This window comes from Amphiprion ocellaris, chromosome 13, assembly GCF_022539595.1.
Source record: "Amphiprion ocellaris isolate individual 3 ecotype Okinawa chromosome 13, ASM2253959v1, whole genome shotgun sequence".
In the NCBI taxonomy this organism is placed as follows: domain Eukaryota; kingdom Metazoa; phylum Chordata; class Actinopteri; family Pomacentridae; genus Amphiprion; species Amphiprion ocellaris.
Genome location: NC_072778.1, coordinates 16,286,792 through 16,308,965, shown reverse-complemented (window position 1 = coordinate 16,308,965; position 22,174 = coordinate 16,286,792). Strand labels below are relative to the sequence as shown.

The 22,174-nt window shown below is 40.9% G+C and overlaps 2 protein-coding genes across 5 annotated transcripts; both read left to right on the top strand.

Moving 5' to 3' along the window:
- Nucleotides 1-3,304: 3,304 nt before the first annotated feature.
- si:ch211-276i12.4 (uncharacterized) lies at nt 3,305-13,431 on the top strand. 2 transcript variants are annotated; one of them, XR_004848337.2, is made up of 8 exons: nt 3,305-3,900; nt 4,128-5,703; nt 7,785-7,813; nt 8,534-8,662; nt 9,362-9,428; nt 9,535-9,642; nt 10,064-10,182; nt 11,476-11,609. XR_004848337.2 is itself a non-coding variant. In XM_035953621.2 (7 exons), the coding sequence occupies exons 1-7, from the start codon at nt 3,797-3,799 to the stop codon at nt 12,124-12,126; spliced, it is 2,664 nt and encodes an 887-aa protein (XP_035809514.2). In that variant the 5' UTR covers nt 3,409-3,796; the 3' UTR covers nt 12,127-13,431. The 2 variants fall into 2 exon arrangements, 1 of the variants encoding a protein (XP_035809514.2); XM_035953621.2 differs by lacking the exon at nt 10,064-10,182 and having other exon boundaries at nt 3,409-3,900; nt 11,476-13,431.
- Nucleotides 13,432-15,972: 2,541 nt separating this feature from the next.
- On the top strand, nt 15,973-21,876 carry rom1b (retinal outer segment membrane protein 1b). Of its 3 annotated transcripts, none has more exons than XM_035953623.2 (6): nt 15,973-16,476; nt 16,615-16,770; nt 18,040-18,282; nt 18,823-19,010; nt 19,571-19,817; nt 21,053-21,876. In XM_035953623.2, exons 2-6 carry the CDS (start codon nt 16,621-16,623, stop codon nt 21,317-21,319), a joined length of 1,095 nt encoding a protein of 364 aa, XP_035809516.1. In that variant the 5' UTR covers nt 15,973-16,476; nt 16,615-16,620; the 3' UTR covers nt 21,320-21,876. The 3 variants fall into 3 exon arrangements, with proteins under 3 accessions (XP_035809516.1, XP_035809515.1, XP_023137806.1); XM_035953622.2 differs by having other exon boundaries at nt 16,612-16,770; XM_023282038.3 differs by having other exon boundaries at nt 15,973-16,770.
- The last annotated feature ends 298 nt before the right edge of the window (nt 21,877-22,174 follow it).

Below are 22,174 nucleotides of genomic sequence, written 5' to 3'. Positions count from 1 at the left end.
CTGCTTTAAAAACAGCAGTTTCCTCTATTATCTTCAGTTAAGGCAAAAACAATTACTTGAAACTTTAAAAAGCCAAACTTGTGACGACCAATAAAGCGTTTTGAGTTAAATAAAAAAAAAAACAAACAAACAAAAAAAAACAAACAAACTCAACTGCATTAAAATATTTGCCCAAACAATGGCAGAGACTGAGAAGACTGAGGCCAGGACCTCATTCACTTTGTAAAGTTACAAAAAACGATTGTCTTGATTACTTCTATGGTGTTCAAATACAGCCTGTTTTCTAATGTGAAGAGTCACAGTCTACGTTGCTGATTTTAAGGTCCATACTCCAACTGCAACACCCTACAGTCTCTGACTATCACTAGTCATTTAGACATGGTAGCTCCATTTTAAATTCACATTTTTCAGTTTTCTATTTAAATCTATGTTACTCGGTACCCATAGCGGAGTGACTATCATCTGCTTCAGATCTGTCTGTGAAGCTAGTACCATTCAGGCCTTTCTATTCTGAGCCTGCTTTATGACCAAGTCAGTTGACTTGTCCAAAACTGAGTCTGCATTTCACTCACTGCCTATTAATTTCAAAGTAACCTTGTTACTCGTTATTCTGATTTTAAAAGCTGATTGTAAACCTTCAGAATCGAAAGGTCAAAATACATATATGCGGTGGCTCTGTGTAGCTTTGTAGCCGTTAGCCTGGTAAAACCTGACCACGCCCTTGAAAGGTACGTCATTACGTTATTCGAATTGACCAATAGCCAACGTTTACACGATTCTACGTTACCGCGCCCATTTTGGGTAAACAGTAGTTACGATGATATAAAGTATTACTTAGTAATATACAGTAATAAAAATGCATAACTGTAACTTGATATGTCGATAGTTACATATTGTAACTCGGTTAACTATGAATGAGTAAACGACCGTTGAGGAGAAACGCTAAAACAACGTCAGTCTCTATATTTGGCTCCTTTAGCCTATCGTTAGCTCAATAGCTGTCGACGAAAAATTGTAAAGCCAAAGTTTCAAAACAAGAGCGACTTTCAGTGCGATCTGCCTGATAAATTATAGTAATTTAAAACCTCTATAGCGAGAAGTTTTGCTTCAAAAAAGACAATACAAGCTGCCCTCCGTATCTTGCCGTTAAAGCTATTTGCCTTAGAGGCAGGGCCTAATATTCATTAACGCTTATCAAACCACACTAAATGACGATTTTTCTCAATTATCAAACTATTTAGAGCAAAACCACACTATATCATTAGTACTGACCGAGTCTCAAAGTACAAAAAGAAAGAAAAACAAGATTGGTTTAACCTGCAACGCCCAAAACAGCGACGAAGTCATATCGAAGCAGTGTGACTTGAGATGGCGTCGCTGACGGTATTTATACTGTTTGAGTGAGTTGGCTGAGGTATTCATCCGACAAGAAAGTAGTCCCTTTTGGCCACAATAACGTTGAAAAAAGTTTGTTGCAGCGTTACAGTTGAATTCAAGACATGAAATAATCAACGAATCAGTTTGGTTTCAATACACGAGGCACTCTTTAACACAGTATTGATACAGAAAGATTTAAAATTATGCATTAACATACAAAGTGAGTAATGTGTCATTGTGTCCATATTTACTATTCATTCATCATCTGGAAATACCTGAAGCACAAATCAGTGATGCAAGCTATAATAAAACTTCATACTTTGATCTGTTATACAGTTAAAATACAGTCTGTGGTATGATTCACAGACTGTCTGGTATGATGGCCAAAACAGCAGACGTCACACCAACGGCTGCGCGCATTGATCATTGCTTGTGTGTAACAAGGTCCTACAAACCGGATCAAACTAGAATGTGGCTGAGCTGTCGGATCTACTTCCCCTTTACTGCAAAGATATGCTGTTTTTGATTGAAGAACAATACAAAACAGCCAACTCATCTGCTTTAACTCGGATGGACCATGTTCAATAACGAGTTTTTCTTTTATGGTGAGCGCCAGCAGTTTTTACAGTGATTACTAAGCAATTTAAGTACAAGCTGTTGGTGCTGGCAACATTTTCTTCATGAAAAATATCATGTTATGGTTACAAGCCTTTATGTCTGAATAACCCATGAGTCTTGAATTTAAGTGGTAAGTTACTGCTGTATTAGTGCAGAGTGAAGATAGTACGTGGTACAGCCAGAAATATCCAGAAACATCCAGTGCCAGAAAGTGTGTTGCTGTGGAAAATTACCAGGACTTAAAGGCCAAAATGGGGGTTACTCGTGTTCACCACCAGGGGGTGCAGTGAAAGTACGTGCCATTTGTCACATCTCTCAGTAATGAAAACTCCACGTTCTATCCTTTGTGTTTTCATCCAGAGAACTGGTTTTCAGCATTGATCACAGTAACGCAGACAAGTCCAGGCAACCTCCCTTATGCAACTATGTATATTATGGTAGCTCATAGTGATCAGCTGCAGCATGTTGATGGGAGTTGTCCTCTGGATGAGTTTCAGCCCCTCCTAACACCAATGAATCGATCCCTTTCAGTCGCAGAACAGGATGTAGTCAGTGGCATGCTAAGAAAGAGAGGCATTCATGTGACAATCAAGCCAAACAATAGGCTGATCAAGCTGATTTACTTTGTAGTTAAAGCCACTGAGTAAGTCAATTTCAATTTACATTCAGTGACTCATAGATTTGATAAGAATTTGTTGTGAAAACATGAATTGCAACAATGTGGACATGTACCAACATAGACAGGACAGTTGTATCAGATCAGGAGAAGAGAAAACTGTAATCCTATGTAATGATGTTGCAATATTGATTGTAATAAAGAAGTTTTTGTGTACAACCAGCTTGCAAGCCTTTGATTAATAAATGATTTGGCTGATCAGGCAAATAACTGACAAATCAGAGTCCTCCCTTACTGATTTGTAATGCTGCCAGCAATGAATAAAGAGGACAGCTCCCACAGTAAGTATAGCTTGATAAATTACTAATAGCTAAAAAATTCATAGTGTCCCATCACATCACCCGCCTCTAGTGAATATAATTACATAGGCCTCAACTGAATGGTTGCAGGAAACCTCTTAAAATCAATGGGGCAATAAAGAACAGTTCAATAGCGTTGATTTGTCCTTATATGTGCTTTTTGTGCATTAATGATACTAGTGGTTAAAACAACTCAAACTAAATGTCAGATTATAGGATAGATGCGCAAAAGTGAAACATAAAGCAACACACAAACATATGGGCAAATCCTGTTCTGAAATCAGACCATTACACGAGCACTGTTATAGATCCTATTCCACATAGCTCGATTCAATTGTCTCCTGTCAGAGGACAAAGGTCTCGCTCTTTTTGCTGGTTCAGTGAGCACCCAGCTGTTACATCAGGCGTAATGCAAAATCAAACTACCATCCAGGGATCCATACATTCCTGCTCACACGTCGTGATTCTATTATTCTGCAAACAGACACTGAGGGAGACAAACTTATTCATGTAGACAGATGCATGAACAATCCAAACAGCTGGATACTCGACTAAGACAGCTGTGCTTTTTGTAGCATACTATGAGCAAATATTTTGAGAGCTGAACTCAGATTAGATCTTTTTGTGGTCAGTATGGCAGTAAACAACACTATGGTGGTCTTTGCACTTGACTTAACAGACAAGTTATAGCTGTATAGAGTAAACAATAGAGCAGCAAAGTAGAGGAAAACAACAGAGTAACAACACGGATTACTATCAGCACCCTTTGTGTAGTCAACCTAACCAGGACAGCATCGACAGCCTGCCACCAGGGAAAAGAGAGGTGATGGAGAAGTTTTTTAAGCCTGTCCACAGCCCTTCTGCACCAGATGAGATTAAACCACGGAAGAACCACCATCACCATCATCACCAAGACTCTCAGTCACAAAGGTAGGATGTCTTTTTTTAACCTTTGACATTTATATATCATAGGAGACTTTTAGGAAAAAAATAAAAATTTACATTTTGAAATTTGCAATTGCGCAGATTTTGAAAATGAAAACCTCTGCAGCTTCGGAAAAATATATATACCAATTGCAAGTTAAGTAAGTGGGCACAATCCCTTTTTAATACAGTATGTAATATGTACACATTCACACACTTTTCCTTTGCTGTAGGTACACAAGGTTTGATGACACTGAGCGAAACACAGATGACGGTCGAGGGAACCATCGCCATCATCACCACAGTCATTATAACCATGACAGCCCTCACCATGATGGCCACTATCCTCATCAGTTTCACCATAGCGAGGAGGATGAGATCCTTTACGACCACCGCGCTCCTGTAACTTTCTCCAGGGCGTCTTCCTCTTCCCTCTCCTCTTCTTCCTCCTCTTCTTCCTCCTGGTACACAGAGCCGAACGATCCCTTCTCTCTTCGTCATGCTGAGCGGCCACAGCACTCCCTGTCCTGCTCCAACATCCCAGATGTGCGTATAGGTTTCCAGGAAGATGACAGCAGTGAGCCCATTGTTTTTGCCACCATCCGCCATGGCAAAAAAGACAGTGTTTGTAGCGAGATACAGGAAGGCTCAAAGCAGAGGGGAAAGCGTGGTTTCTCATCTCTTGACCGAGGTCACAGTCGGAGCGATGAAGGCTATCTGCAGGGCAATGATGGAGGAGAACAATCCAGAGCATCGCACATTAACTATGGGCCTTTGTATAAGACAACTAGTTTGAACCAAAGCCTGGCTTTCAGTGAGGAGGACATTCTGTTAGGGGTCTCCAGAGGCCCCAAGAGGGCAGTGTCTTCCAGCCAGCTACCCAGCAAAGGAATCCTCAAGAACAAGGACGGTCAACTTGACATTCGCAAGGCTAAGTCAATGGAGGTGTTGTCTCCGAGAGTTTCCAAAGGGCAAAGTCAGAGTGGGCAGAAGGGCAAAGGACTGACTCCAGCTGAGGTAGAGGAAGCCAGGGCCAAGTTTGTGCGGGGAAAGTTGCAGTTCTCAGCTTTTCTAGATGAGATTACAAAACAGGTTATAAGTCCATCAGATCTCAACATCTTGGGTGTGAGCAAACTTAAGACTACTGGGAAGACATCTGCCCCATCCCCAACATCTGGCCCAGTGAAGCCTCAGCTCCCACCCAAGAAGCACAGAGAGAGTGCGGGTAGTGAGACGGAGCAACAACGGAAACATACTAGCAGAAAGGAGAAAGAAGCTTCCAGGAGCTCTGGAAAACACTCAGACTGCTCCAATCCTGACAAGCTAATCTCATACGCAGCCAGGAACCACCATGGTAGCCCCCCGCCTCATCACTACCCCGGCTCTGCCAGCCACAACACCCATCATACAACCAACCGTAAAGACCGTAGGCCCTCGCCCACCGGAGGCTCCGTGTCGGAAGACAGATATGGCAGATGTGGATCTCATCTCATGGATGGAACAAGCACCAGCCCTGAACCCGCCCAACCCAAACAACGGCACCACCGCAAACTGCAGCCCAGCACGTCCCACAACCAACATACTCAGCACTTCCCTCAGCCGGTACATTCAGGCGCTGGGCACCGAGGGCCAAGCATCTCCCCTCCATCCACAGCCCAGGGTGGAAGGCCAGGTGTGGGATCTGAGTCCTCATCTACAAAATCTGACTCATCCAGGGCCAGAGACACAGCATCCACAGCCACCAGCCACAGCTCAGAGCAGAGTGGTCGACACCAGTCACAGCATGTGGGACATCCTAAACAGCACAGGGTGAGTCCACTTTAACAGTGCTTTTGCTCCTTTTCAGGCCTCAAATCACAAAAATGAAATGTCAGGACCCTAGCTCTCTGTAGCTTTAACATCATCAACCGTGTACAGCTAGGCTATTATTGATATATGCACGCTCTTTATTATACAGTCTTTCTATCACCTCTGAAATGTGGCGGTGCAATACCATAAACTTCACTCACTTTAACTCAAACGGAAAAAAAAAAAATTCTTCATTTCAGCTGCCATAAAACAAAACAGAAGAAGAAGAAACCCAGATATCTGTGGTGCTATAAGGAAGCAGCAGTGGCTTTTCATGTTTTTTCCTATTCAAAGTATTCATGTTCTTATTAATAGAAGTAATGATAAGTAAAAGCTAAATTAAGTGTTTTAAAAATGTATCTGTCATTGTTAACCACAAAAAAGTGACCTCCCCTAAAAGCCATGTCCATGTTGCAATTCGAATTCAGAAACCATTTGTATAAAATGTGTTTTAGTTGAAACAGAATCACAATATGTACACAATAATCTTAATGCAGGCCAATTAATTAAAAAAAGCAGCTTGTCTTCTATCATCCAAGGTGATAAGTCTTCATAAGAGATACATGAGTCATCAACCAGTTAATATAATTTTAATGTGTTTCCATTTTAAGATTAAGTTAATCAGCATGAACAAAACACTGGAGACACACACAAATAGTCTTTAAGTATGGCATTTGTGAGTCATATTGTGAAATATGTAAAAATGGAAGTAAACCAAAACCGAGAACAAACTGCATCAACACTTCTGCTCTATATAACATTTGAAACCACTTTGACATCTGTATTCTGCGTATCATATCAGCCATGTCTTATCATGACAGACTGCTGGGAAAAAAACGCTGTGTACTGTAAATGGAGTCAATGATTAACCTCCTGAAGTCATAGCTGCTGCTTAGAAAGAGGAAAATGAATGTAGCAAATGTAGTGTTGCTCCTCTCTTGCAGAGGCAGCGTAGCTGAGTCACAGGCTGTGTGGGCCGAGTCGAACACTACGCATTGCAAGCTGAGTCATTCTTCAGCAATGCAGCACAGAACTGTCCTGTGCTTTCTGGGGAAAATCATTTTGAAAGTACCTGACATATCAATTTAGATGGCTCATTGTTTCTTTTCAAGGCTCTGCTCTTTATATTCTATGGACTGACTGCGCAGGCAGATAAAGTAACAACACACATCTACTGAGACAAACACTGACACCAGCTACCAGGACTGTACAAAATGTGAGAGTGAGTCACTTGGATAGTATCATGTCGTTCTTATGTAAGAATCTACTCAGACTCACACTCTTGTGTGCTGATAAACACACACAACATTACATAACGTAGCCTTTTTAAAAAAGTATTAGCAGCGTAGGATGTGGTCTCACTTGGTTTGCGGGGCTTAGTGTACACGCACACGCACACACACACACATGCATGAACACAAGGGGAAAATCCTGACTACTGATCAATACTAGTAGTATGTGTTTCCTGCACGGGTCTACCAAAACTCAATAGTTTATTCAATTTGTTAGTAATAGAGTGGCAACCCGTCCTGGGTACACAATGTCAGCTGGGGAGACTCCAATGCCTGTTAGACTGAAAAGTAATATATAAATGAATGGATAGTGTCCTTGCGCTTACTTTTTATTGTTCTTTATATCTCTATTAGTTTACCATGCAACATCAAGCCTTGAATCAGTCCTGAACTTCTAATGGTGCTTATATCTCACTGCATTTTTCTCATTCTTTCGGAGCTCATCCAACCCACTGGAATTCAAATGCAACAATGACTGTGAGGATGAAGTAGGTCTGACTTTCAGTGTGGATGCTCAGGGAGTGCTCACATTCATAGTGCATAAGTAAAGTATCATCTCTATATATTAAAACTGAACGTCATTGTACACAGTCATCATCTAATTTTAAATTCAACGTACCGGAGTACAAAACAAGACTCTCCACATACTTAAAATAATTGAATAACAATTACATCATATCCTAAGTGATGTCATACTTTATTTATAACCTCACCCACTTAATTCTCACCCTTGTCCTATTCTTATTCTAGGACATGCTGTGTGATGCCAACCATGTTCAGTAAGTGTCTATTATACTGTGCCCGCTTCACATTTGAGTAGAGATTTTCATATGTTCCTCTCTGGTTCATTGTGTTCCCTCTCTGTGTCTGCCTCATGATGGGTCATTGGTTATTGATCATGCTAATGAGTCTCCTCTGTCCATCCACTCCTCTTTAAACAGGAAGAGGTGTCGTTATGGAACTCATTTATATAACCATCACTGTGTTGTCAGTAATATGCATTTGTGACAGGAAAACTAAAGTGAGGTTAGAAAAAATAACACTGAATAGCTTTTACAGTAGCCTTTGAATCACTAAGTCTTAGTTGCCATATCAACACTGATTACAGCATCTCTTCTACATGTGATGCATCATTCACATGTCCAATATTTTAGCTATTTTGACCAATATGCCTGTAAAATGGGGACAAATTTAGAGTGTTTAATTTTTTAAAAAAAAGCACAAGTGCTGATGTACTGATTGCTAAACTTCTATCGCTTAATAACTAAAAATGCCATAAAGTACCATACAACTTATATAGCAGTGATCTTTGTACTTTTGCTCTTCACTGCCAAATGTCGGACTTCTTAAATTCTATCTCTTAATTTCAAATCTCCCTGCGTGTTCATCTAAAAGAACAAATGTTTACAAAATAGTGATCTGGATCCAAATGCAACCATTCAGAACAATCCCTGGTAATCTTGCTTTGACTCTATCTTCCATGGATTCTCTGTGTTCAGGGCACTGCAGGATGAGAATGCAGATCTTCACCAGAACCTGCTGCAGACGGTGGTTTGCATCGAGAGCCTGGAGGGGGAGCTGCAGAGGACCAGGGACGAGCTCAGCCACGTCAAAGAGAAATATAAAAGGTCTGGCAATTGTACCAGAACAAAACTCAACATGCAAGATGGATTAATGTTGCGTATGCCCTGTGGCTCATGTGCACAGTTAAATACTGAAGATTGCATGAAACAGACAAACATCTCTTTCATGTGCAGCACAGTGATTCAATACAGAAAACTTAACATGCCTCTATACATGAGGGCTTTCCTGTGTTAATCCATGAAATGAATCTATGGCTTTACACAATAGTTTCTATAGATTCATTGATCCATGGAACATACTGGATGAACAACATGGGCAATGCATTTAGTGCTGTACATTTCTGTAAGCGTTTTGGTTCTGCAGTGACTTACTTTCTCTGCCTAACAGAGACAGAGGGTGTCAATGCATCTGTCCTGCCCCTTCACACTCACCCGTTTGCTGTCAGGCCTGTATTTATCACCAAACAACTGCTGCTGCCCAGCAGGCACATACCAAACATTGTTCAGCAGAGCGGAGTGAACGGCCACCTCACACTGGGCTCCAGTTGGGTTGAGTCAGTTGTTGCATATTCAATAGGAGACTTTGTGGTTGCCACTTGCCTAAGAAACAGCTGCAATTAATCTTCCTTACAGATAACAACATGGTAAAGAATGCTAACTGTAGGAATAGTGGGTTTAATTGAACTTTATTTTTAAAAAAATCCTGCAGTTTTCTAGTGACTCTTCTTTTATTTTGCCATGTAGCCTTCTGCAGACACATACAGGAACCAAACAGGCCAATAACCTGCTGGGGGAGCACCTGCATATAGCGGTGAGATAACTGATCAAAGGGTTAACTTATCTTGTACCTCACTCATTGCATTTACGTCCCACCTGGTGCTTACATGCATTTATTGAATGGTTTTGTGTGTATGCAGTCGGAGAGCCTGACCAGTGAAAGAAAGTATCTGCTTAACCGTGTGTCCCAGCTGAGCTCAGAGCTGGAGGACGCCCACAGGACCATCGCAGCGCTGGAGAACATTAATGTGAGCACACTGACATCTACTGGACACCAGAGCACACTTCCACACACAGCAGACATCAGATAGCAAACATTTTTACCTGACTCAAACCCTGGTGCAACATCATGAAATCATGCCCTTTTATTTTCACCAATTCCTAACATTTAAATACACATATGTTTTGCAGTAGCAATAATGTTAGCCTCCTCTTCTCTCAATTTAATCCTCATCAAACCATGTCAAGGCGATGAAGTTGTAATCACCATGAAATCATGCTTTGTGCAGCCAGAATTCACCAGAAGTTATAATAAACTTTATTTGCATTGCACCTTTTGAAAACTAGAGTTACATGATATATTTTAAAATATTATAAAAATACCTGTCCGTACAAGCAGGTTTTTGAAAGCGTATGTGAAATGGCTATAATGAGCTCTCCTTTTTTCAGGCCTGTACTGGGAATTTTTTAACAGCAATTGATTTTCTGACCTGAGTGCTCTAGCTGCAGAACAATGGATTAATAGCTCTGAAAGGAAGATCAGAGCCAGACCATGTACAGATTTAAAGGTAATTGACAGAATCTTGAAGTGAATTGAGCCAGTGCAGTTCAGCAAGGACTGCAGTAAAGTGGTCTCTGTGTCACGTGTTTGTAAGTAGCCTTCTGCTATGAAGTGAACCAACTGTAAAAGGGCAATTACTGTATCATTGAGACAAGTGAATATTGAGTTGCTTAATTTCAGGTGGGAGAAAATGAGGGTCTGTTTGAGTTAGTTGAGCACTGGTTTGACTTCAGTAATATTGTTTCATTTGCATGAAACAAAATTGAACACGCGTCATAATGTGCTGATAAAAACATGGTATTGATCAAAAACAACTCCTATGTTTCTGGCTGACTGCTTCTTGCTGGTTGTTAGTGGTCTGAGGTAGGCAGAGATACTCTCAGAAACATGATCAGGACCAATAGCCAAGACTTCAGTCTTAACTGGGTTCAGTTGCAAGAAATTGGAAGTCACCTAGTCCTTAATGCAGAGAATCCAGATTGTCACATTTTTTGGGACGAAACAAGACCTTCCATTGGGAGTCATCAGTGTAACAGGTTTAGGACACACTAGTGAAATGACAACAGGGGCAACAGATATAAACTGAACAAAATAGGAGGTGCAAGCATAGAGGAATTACTGAATGCGCCTGTTGCTCACAAGTCGTCAGATGTCCCCCAAAGTCACTACGTAATAATGTAACCTAAACATCATCTATTATTTAGCATACGTTTCCATTTTATACTAGCTGGAAAAACACAATATGTGTGGCATCTGCTGCTTTGCAAAACCACTGCCAATTAAGTAATGTCATTAAGCTTTCCCTAAGACTTAATACTTTCTTGGAGCTGTTTCACACCCACTTTCAAATTTTTTTCCAGGTATGAGCAGCTCCTCCATTTCTTTGCATTCTGTGTGATGCATTATGGGAGAAAAATTAAGTACAATTTAGAATGCATGTTGCTTGATTTTTGCATGCTTTAATGTCACTTTTCAAGATAAATACAATGCACACTCAAAAATTGTTCTTGATCTAAATCATCACTTCATATATTGCTTATTTGCAAAATGTTGCTTTAAACATGCAGAATATCATGAAACAATCATCTATGCAAGACAACCTTTCTATCCAATCAATATTACATTGGAACAGTGTTGCAACACAGATTTCACTCCACCACTAAAATTGCACTGTAGGTTGAGCAGATATGTCAAAACAAAGGCAATCAAAGAAAATTCATTATAGAAAATCTTTAGGAATGTAGAAAATTCTGTTTATTCTATTTTAAGTGTGTGTTTGTGTTTGGTTTGTCTTCTTCAGGTACCGTGCTTGATAAAGGATTTACTGGAGAAGCACTTTGACTCAGCCGAGGCTGTAAAGAAGTTTCTAACGACTCCTGCTCCAACCAGCCTGTTGGCCTCTGTCCCACAAACAGAAAACCAATCACATTCTCCGAAAGTGGAAGGAGCAGCATATGATTGGTTGACGAAATCAGAAGCAAGTCCTGAGAGGGTGACAGCATTCATGCCATTTAAGCAGGACGTCCCACCGACAGGAAATGAAGTCAGTCTCTCAGGTCAGGATGAGTCGAGCCACAGCCCCCCTTTCTCTGTGGCTGACATCAGCACTGCTATCTATAAGAAAATGGCGGCCAGTTATGCTGCCAGACCACAACCTCTTTACCCAAAAAGCCAGCAGCAGCTTTCTACTGTTGGCACTAACCATGCTGACACTCCTCCAGACCCCCGGCGGGCACGTGTGGGTGTTGATAACTGGGATGGGAAGGGAGGGTTAAAGGTAATGCTTTTGGAGCAGGACGCTGAGGATGTCAATTCCATGTCCGCTCAGCAAATCCTGGATGATTTCCTGCAGCAGCTGCAGGCTCGCAAGGAGGCTGGTGGAGGGAAGAAGCCACAGAGTGGGCAGGAGTGGGCGAGTGGAGTGGAACAAACAGGCAAAATAGCTGACTGAAAATGTCATCATCAAAGGTCGTGGCAGGATGAATGTATATGCTCGTTTTATTGTTATCGTTTAAATATGTATCGATTCATGTTTCCTGTGAAAATCTGTCATATGCAAACACTGCTTTTCCAAAATGCTGTCTGCTTGTAGATTATGTACTTTAAGGTAATCCATGGAGTAGAAAGGAGCTCATAAAGTTGAAGGATGAAAAATGCAAAAAAAGACTTGCAGCAGCTGCATCAATAAAATGAACAACAAAGTGTAATTACAAAATGTTTAAAAAATGATTATTCTATTCTAGTAATATTTTGAAATATACTTTATAAATGTACCGCTGCTTAAGCAATATTTTTAAAAAATGCTGTGTCTTTTATAACCTGTGCCCATTTTTCTGGTAATGTTCTCCTAAATTAACAGAGAGCACATTGATCATATACAATGTTATCGTTGACACAGAGGATGAAATTACTGTTAACAATGTCTGGTTTCTGTGTTTAACAGCCCCCAGTGTAGAGAGATTAAATGAAAAGCCCATGTCCATGTCCTTGTCTATGGTAATAGACATTATTTTCATCCCTGTGAAAAATGTGAAAATTTACCTGTTAACAAGTGCAAGAAACCATCATAATTTTCGACAGCTTTTCATTTCAGTTGTAAGCAACAGCTATGATGGACCTTAAGACACATTAGTAAGATGAAAGACAAGGCTTTCAAAACCTGTTGAAATCAAGGGCGTCTGCTAATTGTATACTTATGGATGAAAAGAAGTGACAAAGGCTGACATTTTTCTTCTACTTTTATTCAAAGCAATTTAAACAGGCACAATTACCTCTTCCTTTTTATGTAGACATATGTCAATATTTGTATATTTGTGAATAATAATTCTTAAACTTAAGGGAGGAGATAACTGAGAGTTTGAACAGAATAAAGAAAACTGGCATTAAACGACTACATTTTTAAATGATTTACTGGAAAACATAATTTAGATTTTGCTGTGCATGTGGAGATTTGTGTAAATAGTTAGTGATTTTGTGTTTGTTTGTATGTGATATCTGAAATAGCTGGCCTTTCCTTTTTGAAATTATATGATGTCTGGTGTAGATAATTTAGGCTAAAAAAACTGCAGTTCATATACAAAGTTGTGATTGTTTACAGGTATTGTGAAGATGTAGATTAGATAAAGTACAGCAGCAGCTTATTACTGTAATTTTTATCTTGATAGCCCCAATGTCTCTCTGCATCTTGTCAGTATGAAAACTTCTAGTCTGTGTCATTACAGCTATTCTACCAATAAAGATAATCATATTAAATCAGTGCAGTGTCTCAGATTACACATATGTTCATCTTTAATCATTTTCTCTTTTCTTTTCTGTCTGGAATTAAAAAGCATTGTGCAGTAAACCACAAGTATTGCCATTTTTAAGGCCTGGTGGGTAATTGTTGAACTTCAGTGCCTTTAAACACTATTCACACCCTTGGAACTTTTTCCTTTTTTTTTGCTTTTCAACATAGAACCATGGCCAAATAATTTTGGTTTTAATTTAAAAAAACAAAAAAAAATTTAAAAAAGACTGTTTCGCATCCAAGTGAAACTTTTTTTTATATGCGTTGTTTTAAAAATGTATGTCAGTTAATTAAAATCTAAAACAGAATAGATGATTGCATAAGTATTCACTGCTTTAAAGTGTCTCAATTCAACACAGATGCAGCCAAACAGTGCTAGAAGTCACACAGTTAGTGAAATGGGGATCATCTGCATGCTGTAAATGTGTCTCAAGTGATTGTAGTAAAAAGACACCTGTATCTGGAAGGGTGAATCAACACTCTTAGCTGTAAATACACCACAAAGACAAAAGAACACTTCAAGTAATTTTGTATTTAAAAGCATCAGTCAGGGGATGAATACAAGAACAGTTCCAAGTCGCTAAAATCCCCCTTGAGTACTATTAAATTCATCATTAAGGAATGGAAGGAATATGACACATGCCTAAATCTGGTGTTCTCAATAACTCAGTGACTGTGCAAGAAGGAGACTAGCAAGGAAGGCCACCAAGACAACTACGACTCCTCTCAAGAAGTTACAAGCTTCAGCAGGTGACATGTGAGAGACGGTGCACAAAACAACTGTTAACTGTTCCTTTATAGGGGAATGACAAAGAGAAAGCTATTATTAAAAAAAGAGAGATCAAACACCCTGCTTTCAGTTGACTTCAGATTCTTCATGTGTTCAACCTCTGGTGAACTCTAGTCAAGAATTATTATGAGCTTTTTAAGATACAGTTTAACTTCACCGATTCTGTCCAGAGGAGTGGTCAAAGATACAACCAGAAGCTTGTAGACGGCTACCAAATGGGCCGTGTTGAGGTGAACATGGACAAGGGACATTTAACCATATATTAGCGTTGCTCTATGTATATTTTTGACCCAGTAGATTTTGTTGTATTTCCAGAAGACCAATATTAAATCTATAAAACAACCAAAATGCATTATTGTTTAGGTTTTTTTTGTAACAAAGATGCATAGGTTTCAATGATCCCATCATAGAAGAGTCTTAATTATAGGAGTCACTGAAAACTCCAGACTGCCATGATATACATGGTCTTTACAAATACATGTAACTACTACTACTATTTTACTAGACATTTTTAAGTACTTAACATTACTTTGTAAAAATCATTTTTTAATTTGACATTACAGATCTTTATTTTTCATTTTTTGTAAATTCTCAATAAAGCTAAATTAAACTGACTGAAGTTTGAAAAGTCATAGGGGAGTGACTATTTTTTTATGCACACTATCTGACCAATACTGCAGTCTTGGCTGCTACAGGACGAAACAAGTTTGCTTATTATGTGAATATGAGCAAATAAAGTCTTATTGTTTTAAAAATAATAATCAATGGAATTGTGATTAATGGAGAACATTGGTGAAGCAAGAGTTTATCTTTGGATGAGACTGGCTTCAACCAAACTATAGCTCTGATTCAAGCTGTCATAAATACTTTTAATAACATTTTAATCCTATTGATGCAGCCCCACCAACCTCCCTCCCTGATGCACTGCATTCATAATCCCCTACAAGCGTAACTCTTGTCTTGCTTTCACTTTGCCTATGAGCTGGCCTCTGACACACCTTCCTCAACAAAGTCCCTGAGAACACTGGGGAAACAATATTCACTTAATTTCAGTCAGTAAATTAGTCAGTGGATACGTCGCCTGCCTTCATCTGATCATCACCCATAATTTAGATGGAGCTCTTGACCTTTTCTCTCACTTCTCCAAAGTAATTTACTACGGGTTGCTGGATCATTGTAGTGCCACATCATGCATGATTACAGGGTTCCTTTAAAACTAAAAAGTTTGGATGAGTTAGTTTGAGGCAAGTAAAGATAGCTGGGTTTAGGTGAAACCTAGTTGTGGAAACAGTGAGTTTCAGTTACAAGAAAGCAGTGAGTTCAACAAAAGTTAACCATATTTGCCGGAGTTTAAAGTAAATGTTGATACTGTAAATTTTTCAAATGGCTTAGATGTTTCTCCTCAATTTAAATATTATATGTTAGCTTGATTATAGAGTGAAAACACTGAATGGCACTAAAAGTACACGAGATTTAGTTGCACAGTCTCAGATATAATGATAAACTCGTACCAGGATATATTCTGAAACATCTATAGAGGCGAGCCTGTGCTGATGCGTTTCAGGTACCTGTCATAACAGTCCAATAGGCCCTCCCATACTATTTGTCTATCAGAACAAGTTTGCTGATCAGACACTGGCCTGCTTTCCCATTGGCCCCTGGGCTTTAATAGGATCCCAGGGACTCTGTTGGGGAGATTACGTTTCCAAACTCTCGACTTTGTCCAGTCTCTGTGTCCTCCAGCCATGGGTACAGCGGTTTAGGGGGGCGCCGCACACGGACAGACCCAGAGGGGCGCCATCCAAAGACACCATCACATCAACAGGAAGAAATCGTTGGTTTCATCTCGAAGGGGAGGCTGTGGGGGTGTGACCAACTGCTTGAGGGGAAAACCTGTCATCTCGGGGAAAAGGAATATCTCTTTTATTCCATATTTCATTAATCATCCCTCTTCTCACATTTTCCCCATGGTATTGCTGCACTCATTTGGATTATAAAGACTCTTTTTGGGACAATTTCAGCAACCAAGTGCAAGCTTTTGGATTATCCTCTGAGGTCGACTCTGTCCTTTACCATCCCAGGGATCTACCTGCTTATCCCCTTCACCTGGAACAAATTAGATGAGCTCAACCTGCTAATAACTCACCAAACAACAAGCGCAAGGCCTGCACTGACCACTGACCATTCCAGCAGCACAATTTGTGCAACACTGAAACCAACTTCTTGTGAGCTTGTTTGTCTCTTTGCATGCAGCTGGCCACCTCTGGATAGACTCCATTTTTGACCAGAATTGACTCCCTGCTGTTCTGTCCAGCTCCCCGTGTCTTACTTTTCCTCTTTTGTCTTTGTGCTGTGCATAGCAGTGAGCCATGGCTCTGTTGAAGATGAAGTTCACCCAGCAGAGGCGGGTGCGTCTGGCCCAGGGCCTGTGGCTGCTGTCCTGGCTGGCAGTCATGTGTGGGGCCTTCATCTTCTGTCTGGGGGTTTACCTTAAGACAGAGCTGCTTCGTAGGGACGAGGTAGAGAGAGAGAAATATATTCTCACACTGACAAAAACATACATTTTAATGCTATGTCAACTAGAAAATCAAGTGGTGCTGAAGTGGAAAAGCACAGCATGAGTTTATTCAAAGTTGAACAAACAGGGCATTTTATGCTCAGACTTTTGCCATTGCTCGTGGTTGTTTACCGTGTCTGTTGTGTCGCTTATCTGGCCCTTTTATTTAAACTTATCTCTACAGTTTAATCCACAAATACAAACACGCAGTGCACAAAATACAAGTGTAAACGTATACATTCCTGCATGTTAAGTCGTGTGGGTGCAGTATACTGAAAAGCCTCTTTGAAGTATCAGCACTTTTCCCTCAAAAAATCATTAATGTGTATTGAATGTAGGTAATGTGACCAGCAGGTTGAGGTCATAACTTCCACAAGATTGGTGCATTTGTTCAAGCTCACTAGTCATTGGGCTTAATTGATCAGTGATTGATTTGGATAGGTTGGAAGAATTGATATGCAGTTGGCTACACAGGAAAGCTGCAGGCCATGAATGCATGCCCTCAGATATTCATTGATCTGCAATGAGAGAATCAGGTTTTCTAAGCTCTTAGTTGTGTAGCAGCTAGCTTGGTCTATGATGAATGAAATAAAAAAATAGCATTTGCATTGTGACCAACAAAATGATGACAGGAAGCTCAAGAATATTGCAGAATGATTCACAAGAGCTTAATCCTCTACATTAGATAGACAAATACATCATTTATACAGTGTGTTTTGGACTTTATTGTGTTTTGCTGTTGACTAAACTGATTAATACACATGGAGCGGAAATTATTTCTTCCCAGTAGCATTCACGAGCTGAAATCATTTGTCATAAATCACAGTTGGCTGGACAGATATTAAAGTATGACTGTAGAAGGTGGAAGTACTGGGCTTTAATTGTAAGGTTTTTAACGGCAGTTTTAAAACAACAATGGGGTAAAGGTGCTTTGTGACTGGCAGGCTTGGGAATACTCACCCAATCATAAACTCAGTCAATAACTGACTTTTGCATGAACAGGGGCAATGAATTTAATTTATCATCATATTTCCATGTAGCTTTTGCATCCAGCATATCAGCACCTAATTGAATCTCTTGGCTGTCAAGGTCATTTTTAGAATAGATAAGGCAAATTGAATGCAGGATTATTACCAACTGAAGTGGGCAGAGGAAATGACAAAGTGACCTGCAGTTGGCTGCTGCTGCTCTTACCAGCTATTATCTTTGACTGTGCTCTTCTTCTCTCGAGGTGATGGACAACACAGAGATCCATGTGGTGCCCAACATCCTGATGATGGTGGGTCTGGCCTCCATCGGCACCAACTGGGTTGCCAGCCGTGTTTGCCAGGACTCCTTGGACGCGAGCCGCTTCCCCCGTTGGAAGGTTCTCCTGCTGGCCTGGTTTGCTGTAGCCGCGCTGCTCTGTTGTCTGCTTATCGCTGTGGTGGTGCTCAGCTACGCCCTGCAGGGACGCCTGGAGGAGTCCCTGAAGGTGGGGTCATCGGGCTGGGTGATGGTTTTGAGGGTGACAGTGGAAAAGAGGTGCCAGTATAGTCTTAAGAGAGGACACATGAGTTAAGGGGATCTGTCTCTAGCAAACCACAAGGCAAAACCTGGCCCCCATCAAGGCCTCTGTGGCTGAAAGAGTCAGTTGCCTCACTTGAATGTAAGATGAAATTGGCAGCCTTGGTGAGAAAACACGATGGATGCATGATGGAGACAGAACAAAACTATCTATCAAAACCTTCTGTTTACATGTTGCCTTTAAATAACCAGTCATTCTTCATTTATTTCTGAAAACATTACAGACAAATATTATGGAGAAGGATTAGAGCTCTCCTCCTTCTATCTGCTGTCACCCAAAATGAAGCCTTTACGGGCTGTCAGCTAATTAATTTAAAGTGAACAAACAACAGATTTTAAATTACACTGAAAATCTGTTTGTCTGTTAGAGAACAGCTGCATTTTATGCAGACAGTACAGCCAAACACACCTGCTTCTCCCTCCTTTACTTGTCTCTCTGCACTGTCAGGTGGGCCTGAGGAATGGTATTCGCTTCTACAAGGACACAGATGTACCTGGACGATGTTTTCAGAAGGAGACCATTGATCATCTGCAGATGGAATTCCGCTGTTGTGGCAACAACAACTTCAAGGACTGGTTTGAGGTGCAGTGGGTCAGCAACAGATATCTGGACTTCACCTCAAAGGACGTCAAAGAGTGAGTGAATGACAGTGCAGGCATTTATGGGATGTAGGGAGAGAGGAGAGACAGGAGAGAGAAGGAAAACAGAGATCTGTATGAGTGACAGATAAGTAGACTTCACATCCAAAAAGGTCAAAGAATATGTTGCAGAGGAAGGATTGAGAAAGGGAGACAGAAAGATGTGAAGACTAGAGGAGGAGTGTAAATAGATCTGGCCTTTACATTTGAAGAGAACGACAGAAATGGACGGAAAGGTTGGTCATGAAGCAAGCGGAGAAAGGTTGGTCAGAGATGAAATAAGTAAAACGGAATGAGTAAACAGAAAGGTTGTGACATGATGACATTTGTATAGAGACACTCCTCATTTCTCAGTAAGTGTGCATACAGCTAAAAGTCAGGCCTTTAACTAGTTTTAACATTTTCTGTGCCTTAGCTACCATAAGATGAATTGATGAAGATGAACCTTCCACCCTCCTCCCTTCCCTTGTCTCCTCTGAGTCTCCACCCATTTCTGTTTCTTTTTAATTTGTTTCTATCACCGGTTTTCATGCTGTGCATCCTTGTTTTATCCACAGTCGTATTCGGAGTAACGTGGACGGGCGTTTCCTGTTGGATGGCGTTCCTTTCAGCTGCTGTAACCCGGCCTCCCCTCGCCCCTGCCTGCAGTACCACCTGACAGATAACAGGGCCCACTACAACTATGAGTACCAATCAGAGGAACTCAACTTATACAGCCGTGGCTGCAGGCAGGCTCTGATCGACTACTACATGGACTTGATGAACTCAACTGGCCCCGGTGTGCTGTCAGTTATCCTAATACAGGTGGGTTATCTACCAACACCGCAATTATTCTGTAACTGTAGTAAAACAGAGGAAATATGGTCAAATATATCACACATTAGCGTATTCAAGCACTTGTCACCGTGTGAGAGGAAGTTTGTTAGGTTTGTCCCAAAATTACCCTGACACACACACAAAAAAATGCCCCAGAATTTTAACTGATGGCTGTCTACTGACGCACAGACTGCCATGACAACCAACAGGAAGAGAAAAACTCACTGGCACACATTGATTTCTCCCTTTTAATCAAACATGCACTTTCACTCCTTTGCAAAATAACAGTATTGATGGCACATTCTCTTCAAATAACAGGACCTCAGGCAGGAACAGGGCGCCTATACACATGTTTAACAGGGCGTCATCACACACAGCCCACAGCTAATCAGATAATCTATACTTCTAAATGCAGCAGCTCAATGCCGTGGTTCTTCTACTTCTCTTTGAAAGGGGCGGACAGATGGCTGCCATCTTACCAAGGCATCAAGCTGGGCTAAATGACGTCTGTTTTTTAACCAAAAGTCTTAACACTTTGCCAAAACCTGCTTTGAACCCTGCTGCCTGACATAAACTGACAAAAAGAGGAACAAGATGAGACACAGCTAAAAATATTTTGCACTGACTGCAACACAATTCACGTTTTCTCTGCAGGTGCTGCTTTATGAAGCTGGCAGCATTGTTTAGCCTTTATTATTTTGGGAAACTCGTTGCAAACTCATTTTGCGTAAGAGCCTATATGAGAATTTTTGAGACGGAAATGGGAGTTGGACTTTATTAACTTAAAAAACTTGAGAATCTCTGCAGTACATTAGTGTTTTGGCAAGAGGGTTGCCTTAACTTGTAAACGAAACCACAGACTTAAATCTTAACCTGAACAATTAAAATATGAAGGGAGAAATAATTTTTTAAAAATGCTTATCACCACCTCACATAAACCCCTCCCTAGCATTTTTTGTACATTCATACTCTAATCAGGAAAGGTAAGACTGCAATGTGAAAATTTGTGCATCTGGCAGAGTGCTAAGTCCTCCATGGTTTGCTTATCATGTTGGAAACTGTGTAAGCCAATTGTGATACAAAAAAAATTAATGTTTTTCTTCAAGCACCAGTTTTTGTGAGCATATGGAGCCATTTGACCATTGCATTTGAAATAAATAGTGTCTGCTGCACAGATTGCAGAGTGTCTTTTCACGGTATCCTCATTGCCTATGTCTGTCCAGATGTCGGTGCTTCTGAGCCTGCGGTACCTGCAGACGGCCGTGGAAGGAGCCATGGCTCTGGAGAACCCGGAGGGTGAAAGCGAGGGTTATCTTTTGGAGAAGGGCGTGAAGCAAACCTTCGAGGATTGCAAAGCCAAGGTCCTCGACATGCTAAAGTTTGCGCAGGTTGATGCTGCCGACGCCGAAGTGTCCCCCGGGGCTGCAGACGCTGAGAAAACAGTTGATAACACCACGGAGAAGGCGGCCTCCCCTACTCCTGCCAGCTAGAGGGGAAACATGATTTAAACATAAGATGAGGAGGAAGGGATGCAGGAGGAGTAGATGTATCTGAGGTGTTTTTCATTGTGTGAGTTGGTTGGTGGCAGGTGGGACACCTGTTGGGTTTTTGACACGTTAGGCTTGAGTTATATTCCACCAGTGCAGCAGCTACAGCTCCCTCGCACATGGCCAAAACTGGGCAACACACTGGGAATCTTATCAGGCCCTGCACAGACACCAAAACAAACATCTCCTCTGTGCAGGGTCGTGTGAAAGTGTAACCATCAGACAATCTATTGTGGAGATGCATAGAACTTTTTGTTGTGTCTAGAAGAGAGTACGTTCAGTTTCAACAGGCGTAGCTTAAACATACACAGTCGAGTTTTGACATTCTGGCTCAAATTTGGCAAAGTCCCCATCACATGATGCTAAAGTTCATCCCATGTGCACTGTATTTTTCATCTCAGAGCTGTAGAATTTGTACTAAACTGCAATGAAATGCTTAGGAACTTGTTAAACTGGCAACGCACATGAATTATATATTAAAGGTAGAAGTTTTTAACTGCTTTGTAGTGTCGGCCTCCTTTTGTACATGTAATATAACAGAGGCGTGTTTAAACTGACAGTGGGTTATCTGAGTTCAGCAAGGAGTGTTGGATTAAGTGTGTGTGTTTTGTGTGCATACGTGTGTGTGAGTGTGGTGCCCTATATGAAGCTGTCATCGTGTCTATTCTGGCAGCTCTGAAACAATCTGATAATCCTGGTGTAGTTAATCCCAGAACTGCTGCACAAGCATTATCAGCACACCCTGACAGCACACAGGAACGCACTCTGTCACACAGCGGCAGAAACAGCACACTCACA

Bases quoted from the DNA above. Each gene is read 5' to 3' on its own strand.
- rom1b (XM_035953623.2), top strand. From the start codon at position 16,621: ATGGCTCTGTTGAAGATGAAGTTCACCCAGCAGAGGCGGGTGCGTCTG. The intron at 18,283-18,822 runs GTGGGGTCATCG...CTGCACTGTCAG, and splicing joins GCCTGGAGGAGTCCCTGAAG to GTGGGCCTGAGGAATGGTAT. The intron at 19,011-19,570 runs GTGAGTGAATGA...TTTTATCCACAG, and splicing joins ACCTCAAAGGACGTCAAAGA to TCGTATTCGGAGTAACGTGG.
- si:ch211-276i12.4 (XM_035953621.2), top strand. From the start codon at position 3,797: ATGGAGAAGTTTTTTAAGCCTGTCCACAGCCCTTCTGCACCAGATGAG. The intron at 3,901-4,127 runs GTAGGATGTCTT...CCTTTGCTGTAG, and splicing joins CAAGACTCTCAGTCACAAAG to GTACACAAGGTTTGATGACA. The intron at 7,814-8,533 runs GTAAGTGTCTAT...CTCTGTGTTCAG, and splicing joins TGTGATGCCAACCATGTTCA to GGCACTGCAGGATGAGAATG.